At 38.0% G+C, this 12,805-nt stretch overlaps 1 protein-coding gene across 1 annotated transcript in view; it reads left to right on the top strand.

The window, feature by feature from the left end:
* Positions 1-12,528, top strand: part of LOC118816811 (gastrula zinc finger protein XlCGF26.1-like) — a 44,305-nt gene extending 31,777 nt beyond the window's left edge. The window contains exons 3-4 of the mRNA XM_036583406.1: positions 9,298-10,033; positions 12,205-12,528. Of these exons, the coding sequence (XP_036439299.1) occupies positions 9,298-10,033; positions 12,205-12,528 (1,060 nt within the window). The remainder of the gene's footprint in view (positions 1-9,297; positions 10,034-12,204) is intronic.
* The last annotated feature ends 277 nt before the right edge of the window (positions 12,529-12,805 follow it).

Below are 12,805 nucleotides of genomic sequence, written 5' to 3'. Positions count from 1 at the left end.
TCACAAGAGAGAATAAACCTGCAAATTGCAATCTTTTTTTTATATTACATAAGTAATTTTGGTAACACTTTCTATGAATGTCATCTTTGTAAGCATCTATAAACACATTCATAACATGTTATAATGCATTCATAAGGCATTATAAACATGGCTATAAATATTTATAAAAATGCACCACACGTTATAGCCATGCTTATTATGCATTATGAATTGTTATCATAATACATGAGTACTGTTCGTAACAAATAAGAGCTCATAAGTCGTATTTGTCCGCTCTGAGTAAAGTGAAGCGTACTGTACTAAAGCCTCCTCCATTGTTAAGAATGAGGCTTCAAGTTGAAGTATTTACTGAAGAATTTACTGAAACACTAAAACATACACAATAAAGCACATTACAGGCTTCAAATGTCAGATTTTAAACTAGTGCTGCCATCAGTGTTTTACCCAATGTGGGAAAGGTAATGTACACCATCGTTAGCTTGGCACTAACTTAACACTACTTGGTTTGCTGTAATGTAATGTAACATTTAAAGTGAGAGCGCTGGTTAAGAAAAACTAATTGTAGCAATAATTCTAGGCTGGACAGCCTGTTTGGAGCATCTGAACATTCAGGACTGAAGCCCTGAAGATACAGCCCTAAGCGCTGAGAAATAAAATATTGGAAATCTCAGGGCGTAAATAACTTTGTAGTTGTCTTTAGTTTACGCTCTTCAAGCTGGAACTGACTTCTTTGGCACTAACATTATAACATATTATGAACACTACTTATAATGCATTATATTAAAATTTCATAATGTAGAATAAACATGTTTTAACACCATATGAATGCATTATAACATGTTATAAATGTGTTTATAGATGCTTACAAATGTGACATTCATAGAAAGTGTTACCATAATTTTCATATGGGGGAACAATTAATCCCTTAAAATCCCAGGCTTATTACATTCTAAGGCTTATTATTCAGCAACTACAGGAACTTCAGAATGCAAACTGGCTGAGCTATTATTAGGTTATAGAAGTGTGTAATAAAACTTTGGGCCAGTGGGCCTGGCTATATAAGGGTTTTTAAGATCCTAGTTACACCACTGAGCTAATAGATGTCTGCATTGGCTAGTATCATGATGTGTGACGGCGAAGCGGGAAGGTCATCCTACCCACCTAGAGAGAGAAAGCAGAATTGTGCTCTCTTGGACTCCTGGCCACAGCTGTAGCAACACTGGGGACTTGGGCCAACGACTGGACAGAGCATCAACAGGTGCTTTTCCAGATTCCTTTAAAATTGCCCTGGTGAAGCTCGCTGGGTAGGAAAAAAAATTAAATCACTGAGTAGGAAAAAAATTAAATTAAAAACACTAATTGTTAATTTCACTAAGCCATCATTACTATTATTACTACTATTGTTGTTATGGCAACAAAAGATAAGAGAATGAAAACTACCGCTCCTTTTTAAGAGTCTCATTAATCAGTGCACTTTGAGAGTTTTATCTCTCTCTCTACAGCTCTGAATATGTGAATGTGAATGTTTTTGATTCATCTCTCTTGATAGATCTACATAATGTTCTATACTGTCCTCTAGTGGGGAAAATATGGGCAGAATTTTTCATACTGTGAGTGAATTCTGATGTTCATAATAGAACTTTATATATTTATTTAAAACTGTCACTCGGTTAAGAATGACGTCCTGTGCATACAAAATGCTTCTTTGTCCACTTGAAACATTGCTGTTATGGCAGTCTTGTTCTAGTACCCAGTATTTAGCCTCCTGGTCGCTGTACTATAATTCCAAGAAAACATGAAATGTCTTTGCATAAAGCTGTGAAGTTGGAACAAACACCTATTTTATGATTCTGGAAAAACAAAATATCTAAAATCATCCAATACAGGGATGAAAGTTGGATTCCAGAGAGGACATGTATGAGATCAGTGTAGATCCAAAGAGAAATAAAGCAAGGGTTGGGAGGGTTTTACGGGAAGAATCATACTACCAGATTTGTATAGGCATTCAATCTACTTGGATGTCTCTAATTATATGTATCCTATAGTGTCTGGGCACTGTACTGCACATAATTCACTGCCAGCTGTTACCTGCCCAGTTGTCATGCTGTTTATAGCAGTGCTGTATTGTTGATTGATGATGTGCTGTTCCGTGACATGTTGTGGTGTGTGTGCATAAACCAAAGAACTTACATTAACAAGAAGTGAAAGCTAACTGATCGTTCTATTGCAACATCAGCGCACAGCAGTGGAGCTATGCCGCCACCATTTTGGACTGAAGGCGACTATCAATGCCAGTAAAACGTCCCACCTACACAGTGGCATACTACAAAACAAAAGTGTAAAACAGAATGCTTTCTATTCTGTAGTCATATATTTGATACCTCTCCTGAAATGGCCTGGGTTGGACAATTAAAGGTATTATAAATAAGTATACAGTTACACCTGATGAAGGTGTTTGGGTGAACAGTGAATGCTGACTTTCATTTAACAGTCTAGTGATTTTATTAAACATTTTTAAACACTGTAATACCTGAGTGTTAGTGTTAGTGCTACTCATAGCACTAGCACTCAAATGTATGAGTGCTATTCATACATTTAATGATCACTTATTTTTAGAAGTTTCCTGTTGCGCTTCTGATTTGGCTGTAAGATTTGCTTATTATGGGTGATGAATTCGGATCGATATGAACAGTTTAACCATGTAGATGAGTGACTTTTTGCAGTTCCTTTAACACTGGTCATTTTTAAAGTTTATTGCCGAACAATGGGCCTCATTCACCAATATCTTCCTAAGTTTTGTCTAAATTTCCCTATCCAATCTCTCTGGAGAGTCAGTTAGTAGTGCCCAGAATCAGAACGAAACAGGATGAGGCAATATTCAAATCAGATTCAAAAAACAATTTCACTTCATAAAATTACTTTAATGGCCAGACTGGTTCAAGCTAACAGAAAGGCTACAGTAACTCAGATGACAGAAGTTATGGTAAACGCCTGCCTGTTGAACCTTGAGGCGGATGGGCTACAACATCAGAAGAGCCTGGCGGCTTCCACTTCTGTCAGCCAAAGACAGAAAGCTGAGGCTGCAGTGGGCACAGGCTCACCACAGCTGATCAGATTTAGACAGAAAAAACATTACCTAGTCTGATGAATCTTTGCTGAGATGCTGGGGTCAGAATTTGGCACCAAAAACATGAATCCATAGACTTAAACTGCCTTGTGTCAAACAGTCCAGGCTGGTGGAGGTAGTGTAATAGCATATGGAATGTTTTCTTGGCACATTTTGGGCCTGTTAATATCAATCACCGCTTGAATGCCACAGCCTATTTGAGTATTGTTGCTGACCATGTTCACCCCTTCATGGCCCTAAGTTACCCATAAGTCAAATGATTAATGGCTGGTTTCATGTACATAACAATGACTTTCGTGTTCTTCAGTGGCCTTCCCAGTCACCAGATCTGAATCGAATAGAACACGTCTGGGATGTGGTTGATTGGGAGATTTGCAGCATGACAGTGCAGCCTAAAAATCTGCAGTCACTGCATGATGCAATCATGTCAACATGAAATGTTTCAAACATCATGTTTTCATGCCATAAAGAATTGAGGCTATTTTGAGAGGCCATCAGTTTATCAGTCTTAAAGATAGTAGCAACAGCCTGTTTAATTCTAAGCGATAAAGAGAGGTTAGAAAATGGCCATGTAAAAATGTACTATGACTGTTTTGGTACCTAAAGTGAACTTCAGGAACAAAAATATGCAAGAAAAATGTAGGATATCAGAGTTATTTCCTCAAATGGTGCCATATTACAGCTGGTAAGAGGCTAAAAAAGCAGAGGCCAGCACAAAAAATATTATTTCACATCAACTAATACTAAAAAACTGAGTGAATGACACTAAATTGTCACTGTCAGATTTATTCAAAATAAAACTTCTTTGGCAGCACCCTTCCCACTCTACTGATTTCCACTATCTATACTAAAGAATAAAGTGCTCATTTAGTTCAGTAATGTTTGTTTTTTTAAGGGACAGAAATGATGGTAGATGTTTTGAAGCATGTGGGAACAGATCAGAGTTACAGTGATTTGTTCAAGATGTTGGGTGAAAATTTGTGTAAGTTGGTAACAGCAGTATTTTAGGGTGGATGGAGAGACTGATCAGGTCCTGGAGCTTTTCTCACCTTCTGTCTGCTGAAAAGTCCTGTTAACGTCCCGCTTGTTAATGATGAGATATGGGGGGCAGAGGTGAGAGAGGTGGTGGAGGAGATCGGGGGACTGGCAGAGGGGCTAAAGATTGTCCTTTTTCTGTTTAAATCTGTAGTAAACTCATTTCAGGGTGTTGGTGAGTTGGTTGTCTTTCCTTCTCACCTTCTAACTAGTGATCTCTTCGAGGCCTTTCCAGACTGATGTTGTGTTCTTAGCAGCACTGTGACTTTTAAGAGTGTTTCTTCTTTGCTGCTTTAAACCCTTTCTCCAGCTTGTGTTTGGCCTCCTTGTAGAGAATTATGTCCCACTCCTGAATACTGCCTCCTTTTCCCTGCCTCAGTTCAGCTGAAAACCAAGGTTGTTGCTGTATTTCACCTAAGCTGTAGTTGAAATGCAACTGTTCTTGCAGATACTAATGTACGACAATACAGTGTCTGTGTTTTCATCTTGACTGTCTGTTTTTTTTTTTCAAAAATAGTCCAGTTTGTTGATTCAAAGCAACCTTGTGGCTTCACAGTGTCTTCACTGGTCCACATCCTTACTGTTGTGATGACAGGCTTGTTGACTTTGAGTTTCTGCGTGTATGTGGGGATGAGGTGAACAAGACTGTTGTTACGTTGCGGTACGATTTTCAGTAGTGGTGTAATAATGGTCCAAAATGTTCTCTTCTCTCATGGCATAACTGTTGTCTGTACTTGGGCACTTATTTTGTTTGATTTGCACTGTAAAAGTCTTCCTTAATGATAAGCAGTTAACAAAAACAAGCACAAAACCTACAAGCATCTCACCCTCAACTGCTATGAATTATTGTGGAATGTTTCAAAACAGTGTAACTTGAACATTCTATAAACTTTTCACTCTTATTTTTCTCCGGGCTCTACTTTTTTTAAAGGGGGGTGTTACAGGCATCAGATTCAAAATTTGTTTATATTCATAAAATACAATCAAGTTGGCCAGCCAAAACATTAAAAGTCACTTCTTTGTACTTTTGTCAGTAAATAATGATTCAAAAGAATTAACAAATCACAGATTCTTGTTTTTATTGCATTTTACAAAATTTCCCAACTTTTCAAAAATGTGGTTTCAGTGTTATTTAATCACCAATCACCAAAATGCTATGCCAGTAAGGCTATGCCCCAGGTTTTGTGGAGGAAAGCACTTAAAGATGGTAATGTTTAGATGAGGGTTGCTGGTTAGTGGCTCCTAGATTAAGAGCTAAAGTGGGTGATTGGGGGCTTTTCAACAGCGTGAAAACAGAGCCGTTCAGGATGGCCTGGCCATAGAAACTGTCCTAAAAGCTGATGGTTCTTATTCTCACTCCCACTCCAGACAGCATGAGTGTGAAGAGAGTGTGAGTTTTCCTGCAGAAGTTTATGATTTATGACCTCTTGTGGTAAGAGGGCCTCATCATTCTTGCCTAATCTAGAACAGTGAATTGTTCCAAAAAAATATGGAGTGCCAGAGTTCTCTGTGGGGGAGGGGTTTGGCTGGATGATTGTTCCTGTCTAGCTCTTGTGGCCAAACGCTGTAAATCCTGCATGGTGCCAAAAAGCATGTATTTCCATAGACTTTCATTCAAAATGACCTTTTAAAAATGGGGTGGTGGGACTTCTGTCATGGTCCCCAGCTTTTGCTGCGGAAAGAAAAGACCCCATGAGGCAAAGATGGCAGCACATACTTCTAGGTGTAAATGCACCACTGAGAAAATCCCGCTGAAAAAAATGTACATTCATCTTTCTCCTGCTCCCTTTTCTCCCACTCTCGGTTTTAGTGGTCTAAATGATGATAAGAAACATTCTTAGAATGTGAAATTTGTTAGTTATTGTTATTAAAGACTCAATGATACTTCAGATGCTTTCAAATATTGAAATAGAGGTGTTTTCTTTTCCTGTGTCACATGTTCTTATATATTCTGTGCCTGCAACAGTGATGTGAACCACTTTTCATCTGGCCAGTTGTTGGACTACTTGTACGAACTATTAGCCAATCCTAGCACAGGTGGTGGGGTTTTCAGAATATGGGTGGGGTATAAAAACACCCTCAAGTGCTGCTGTGATCATGTGGTTCCAGTGTGAAGCCCCTCACCAGTATTGTCAGCAAGAGAGACAGGAGCTGCACTACTGAAGGTAAAGATCTTTTCAAATAGTTTACATTGTGCTTTTAATTAACATTAAAATAAATGGTTGGAGAGATGTTCACTCTTTGAAAAGTAGACTTTAAAAACATTGTCTAAACTTGTACTGTTTGCCGTTGTGCTTGTGATTTGATGTTAACTGACATTTTTTGTGGGGTTTGAAGGTTTGTTTGATTCTTTATTTAAGATTCACACTATATATCCTGAAAAAAATACATTTTGGTCAGTAGTGTTATTTATGGAGATTAATAATGCTGTTTTGATTTCAAGCAAACTTTGCCAGGTTGATCCCAAAGGCAGAGGTGTATCCTATGTGCTTCTTTTCATTTCATAAACCAACATGAAAACAGTGTGCACAAAGATATATGCATAGAGTCATCTATAATTAGCTATATTGCATGTGCAGGTATAAACAATGCAGCAGTATGAACAGAGACACAGATATAATCCAGTGTACCTAAACTGTGCAGCATGTGGGGAAAATAGCTAGTTTTAGAAAAAGATGGAGTACTCTATGAAAGGTGGTAATTGTCTACGGTGAGTCATTTGTGGGCATTTAAGAGAGTGATAAAAGAACCTTTTCAAGGGAGCTTGATGGCCTGGTGGTAGAAACTGTCTTGAAGTCGATGATCTCGGTCATTCTCCAGACAGCATGAGTGTGAGCAGACTGTGACAGGGGTAGATCTAGTAGGTGAGTTTTCCTGCAGAATTGTGGAGTATTATTGCCACTGATAGGACAGCAGTAGTCCATTGTGTACAACTGTTCATTAAATCATTGGTTACTTAGTTTTGCTGTTTGAGAAAATAACAGTTTATTGACTTCAAAATATTATTATTCTTGTTACTATCCATCTGCTTCTGGTCTCTATTCATTATTTACTGTCATTTATAGAGATCTTCTCAGGTTCAGTGGTATGTGAGGATAAAGTGCCGGTAGTATTTTTAAAAGGAAAGTGATCTTGATTCTGTGGCATTTGTGTTCATCTATTTCTAATCACAACCTTCCATATGTTAGAATTAGAATCACTTTATTTCACCAAACATATTACACATACATGGTGCACGCATGTATGACACGTAACATGCTAAACAGCTAAATAGCTTTTTTCAGACTGGGTTCAGGACTCCTTACAGCACTGAGACTGCATTAATATATATATATATGTTACAATTAGGAGATATAATCTGCAACATGGAATGTATTGTCAATTTTATGCAGAGAGAATTATATTTGTTTGTTAAGGCAGAGGAACTATGATCTCACAATGATCACCTACTGTGATCATATCTAAACTTAAGATTTACTCACTGAGTTCGTTTATGTGCACTTAATAAATCCAATAAAATATAGACGTGACGGAAACATCACATAAAACGCAAACTTCATGCCTTGGCATTTTTTTTAAAACAATGTGCCTCTTTAACTGAAAATGTGAACATACAATATCTAGAACAGGGGTCTTTAATTAATATTCATTTAATTAAAAGGTCCATTTAAAGACAATTTCCTCAAGCAAAGGTCCGGAACATCATAATGTCTAACTTGCGTTATGATTCAGTGCCATATACTGTAAACTGAAAGTACAATTCAGTAATATTTCAGCAACATTGTCTGTTTCCTTTTTTTAGAGCACACCATGTAAAATAATCACTCATTTGAGTCTCAGTGCTCATCGTAATGCACAGATCTGATTGGCTGAGTAGCGTCACATGTGATATTTTGAACGCATGCAATTGGTCTGTGAGTTTCCTGGGCTGCTAAACCGGTATCGTAATGACTAGAAATGATATGCCGATTCAAATAGGACCACCCGTCGAAATTAAATAATTCTTCAGAGAACGTAGTTGGTTTCAGCGCTGCTCCACATGTTTTGCTGCCATCTTACGGCAACGCTGCTTATTTCCGGTGCCACGGTCTGTTTTGCACATGCGACTGAGAAATCTGAAAGAAATCAGAGTAAGGTTATACATGCACTAAGAAATCTGATTACCGAGCTAAAATTCTGCTGTCCTTATCAGATATGTAAATCGGATTTCTAAACGTTACTCCGATCTAACAAATGCTTTTTACATGATTATTTAGTAATGGCCATGACTAATCAGACAAATGCAGAAATATGATTATGATTGGATTATTAAGTGCATGTAAACACGCTTGTTGACTGTAAGAATATCTGAAATTTTAATTGATGGTTATTCTGTTGCCTTAAGGACTGTTACAGAACTCGGCATCAAAACTGACTCTGAATAATCATTTACTTAATAAAGGTATAACGTCTAATTTTAAAGTACAAACTATTAAAGTACAAAGCTGTTGAGACATTAGATTGTCTTTATTACTTCAAATAATTTTAAAAAGCTGGAGCACCAGAATTATGAAATACTTTACTAATCTTCAAGATTCAGTTACTGTAGTAATTTATAAATCTAGGTTAAACTGTTTTATGGTTGAATCTTAATGAAGACACATTTCCTATAATTAGAGGTCATCTTTGTCTGTAAAACTACCTTGTAACCCCAGCAACGGATACAACCTTTTCCCACTTGACTACTTTAAACTGTGTATTTATTATGTTTTATTTAAAGCCTAAAAAAACCTTTAACATCTAAAATTTTTACAGTCAAAAAAGTATTAATATATATATATATATATATATGTATATATATATATATATATATATATTCCTTTTCTCCTGCAGAAAGAATAACATCCTTTTTCAAGTCGTCTCCTGCTTCTAGTATAAACCTTCACGAACACATGAGGAGCTGCTAGAGGAACACTTCTGAAATCCAGACAGACTTAGTAGGCATCCACAAGAAGCTCTGGTACCCAGCAAATATCACCCAACACTCTCCAGACTAACATATCTCATAGAAAAATGCAAAAAAATACCAGCAAAGAGGGGAATCACCACTGTTCTGAGTGTGGAACGAGTTTTGCTACCAGAACTAGACTCCAAAGACACCAGCGCATTCACACAGGAGAGAAACCGTATCACTGCTCTGAGTGTGGAAAGAGTTTTAGTCTGCGTTCTACCCTTCAGACACACAAGCGCATTCACACAGGAGAGAAACCGTTCCAGTGTTCGGAGTGTGGGAAATGCTTTACTACACAGAGTTGTCTCCGAGGGCACAGACGCATTCACACAGGAGAGAAACCGTATCACTGCTCAGAATGCGGGGCGAGTTTTAATCAGAAGAGTCATCTGAAATCACATCAGCGCATTCACACAGGAGAGAAACCGTATCACTGCTCAGAATGCGGGACGAGTTTTAATCGGAAACATCATCTGAAATCACATCAGCGCATTCACACAGGAGAGAAACCGTATCACTGTTCAGAGTGTGGAAAAAGTTTCACTGAGGGACGTCTTCTTCAAACACATCAGCGCATTCACACAGGAGAGAAACCGTACCAGTGCTCAGAGTGTGGGAAATGCTTTAAGGCACTGCCTCAGCTCCGTGTGCACCAGCGCATTCACACAGGAGAGAAACCGTACCAGTGCTCAGAGTGTGGGAAATGCTTTACGGCACTGCCTCAGTTCCGTGTGCACCAGCGCATTCACACAGGAGAGAAACCGTACCAGTGCTCAGAGTGTGGGAAATGCTTTACGGCACTGTCTCAGTTCCGTGTGCACCAGCGCATTCATACAGGAGAGAAACCGTATTACTGTTCAGAATGTGGCAAGACTTTCACTGTGCTTCACAGTCTCCAATATCACCAGCGTACTCACACAGGAAAGAAAGCTGGACGGGGGTAGACGGGGTCAGACATCTACACCATACTTCAACCTCCTTAAACCCCACAGAAGCAGATAAACCAGCAAACATCCATAGATTTTCCCCGTTGTTGTTCTGTTTTGGGTGTGCACCCCCAGTCAAATGACAGTTTTTGTTGTAATTTGAAGTGAAAATAAGTTAACACATCCTCTGCTGAGAACACACTTAAATATGCTTTTTAAATTGGACAACATATTCTATTCTTGTTTAATATCTTTGGAGTTAAAGATATGCCATTGCCTTTGCACAGCACCACATTTTCTTTCCACCCAATATGTTAATTTCAGCAAATAAACAGTAATTGGGCATTTAAATGTGCAGAAGTGTGTTCACTGTCTCCAAAAACACTACCGTACACACACAGGAGAGACAGCTGGACAGGGTAGACAGACTCAGACATCTATGCTGTACTTCAACCTCCTTAAACCTCACAGAAGCAGATAAACCAGCAAGGCCAGAAGTGCTAGCAGGTTCTCTTCCTGCAGGATGAGGGTTTTGAATGAATCTGTCAGGACAGTTTGCTGTTGTGTTTGTTACAAAAGTATTCTTAGATTACATTTTGATAGATTTTATTGCTTTACAATATTACTAATTAATGTAATATATATCAAAATATTAGGTTCCGTGCTGTTCCCTTTGGCGTTCAGTCTAAAACGGCAGCAGCACTACTGCAGCACCATCTAACGGGAGTTGTCAAAAAAGCAAAAAAGTATGGCTTCTATGCTCTTCTTTAACTGACACATGTGGATTAAATTGAGTCAGAGTTAAAAATTATAAAACACCTCTCTCTGTGTCTTTGCTTCCCCTTCAGGGAGTTAGATCAGCTGTCTGTCTTTTGTTTATTCTTTTGATTTGCTTAAGGCTCGTATGTATCTTGAAGTTAGTGTGTGTTCTGTTTGTTGTTTTGGCCAAACCTGAAGACAAACTGCTGATTAAAAGGTACAGCTGTATAATACATTGTGAATTTGCCATTTGCTATGTTTGGTCTTATTATTATACACTACACACACAATCACAAAGCATATATTTCTCACTTACAGCACTGAGACTGCATTAATATATATGTTACCATTGGGAGATAAAATCTGCAACATGGAATGCATTGTCAATATTATGCAGATAAAACACAATTATATTTGTTTGATAAGGCAGAGGAACTATGCACTCGCAACGATCACCTACTGTGATCATATCTAAACTTAAGTTTTACTCACTGAGTGTGTTTACATGCGCTTAATAAATCCAATAAAATATAGATGTCACAAAAATGTCAGGTAAAACTCAAACTTAATGCCGTGGCTTTTTTTAAAACAATGCGCCTCTTTACCTGAAAATGTGATCATATAACATCTACAAGATATTCAAATCCTTCCTTTCATAAACCGTGTGGTTGGTTTCAGGGCTGCTTCACAGTGTTTTGCACATGTGCAGATATTCTGAAAGAAATCAGAGTAAGGGTATACATGCACTAAGAAATCTGATTACTGAGCTAAAATCCAGCTCTCTTTATCAGATTTGTTAATTGGATTTCTAAAAGCTATTCCGATCTAAGAAATGCTTTTTACATGACTATTTAGTAATGACCATGACTAATCAGACAACTGCAGAAATATGGTTATGATCGGATTATTAAGTGCATGTAAACACGCTCGTTGACTGTAAGAATATCTGAAATTTTACTTGGTTATTCTGTTGCCTTAAGAACTGTTACAACTCCTTATTTTAAAGTACAAACTATTGCCAAGTTTGGAAAAACATTAACCATAAAAGCTGTTAAGACATTAGTATGTTTTATTATTTCAAATAATTTTAAAAAGCTGGAGCACCAGAATTATGAAATACTTTAGTGACTAATCTTCAAGACTCAGTGTAGTAATTTATAAATCTAGGTTAAACTGTTTTATAATTGAGTTTTAAGACACAGTGTGAACCTTCACAAACACATGAGGAGCTGCTAGAGGAACACTTCTGAAATCCCGACAGACTTAGTAAGCATCCAGAAGAAGCTCTGGTACCCAGCAAATATTACCCAATACTTAATAATAATGTCTGCAAAGAGGGGAATCACTACTGTTCTGAGTGTGGAAAGAGCTTTACTATCCGATATAGTCTCCAAAGACACCAGCACATTCACACAGGAGAGAAATCGTTCCAGTGTTTAGAATGTGGGAAATGCTTCAATAGACAGGGTCGTCTCCAAATTCAGAGACACGTTCATACAGGAGTGAAACCATACCAGTGCTCAGAGTGTGGGATGAGTTTTAATCACAAGAATCATCTAAAATCACATCAGCGCATTGACACAGGAGAGAAGCCGTATTACTGTTCAGAATGGGGCAAGACTTTCACTGTGCTTCACAGTCTACAAAAACACCAGCGTACTCACACAGGAAAGAGAGCTGAACAGGGCTAGAGAGGGTCAGACATCTATAATGTACTTCAACCTCTTTAAACCCCACACAAGCCGATAAACCAGCAAGGCCAGAAGTGCTAGCAGGTTCTCTTCCTGCTAGATGAGGATTGTGAATGAATCTGTCAGCACAGTTTGCTGTTGTGTTTGTTATGAAAGCATTCTTAGATTATGTTTTAGATAGATTTCATTGCTTTACAATATTCCCCTAGGCATTCAGTCCAAAATGGCAGCAGCACTACTGCAGCACCATGGCAGTTGTCAGAAAAGCAAAAAAAAG

The sequence above is a fragment of the Colossoma macropomum genome, unplaced genomic scaffold (genome assembly GCF_904425465.1).
Source record: "Colossoma macropomum unplaced genomic scaffold, Colossoma_macropomum, whole genome shotgun sequence".
NCBI classification, from domain to species: Eukaryota; Metazoa; Chordata; class Actinopteri; order Characiformes; family Serrasalmidae; genus Colossoma; species Colossoma macropomum.
The sequence above is the reverse complement of the archived record's forward strand: the minus strand, read 5'-3'. Positions and strand labels throughout refer to the sequence as shown.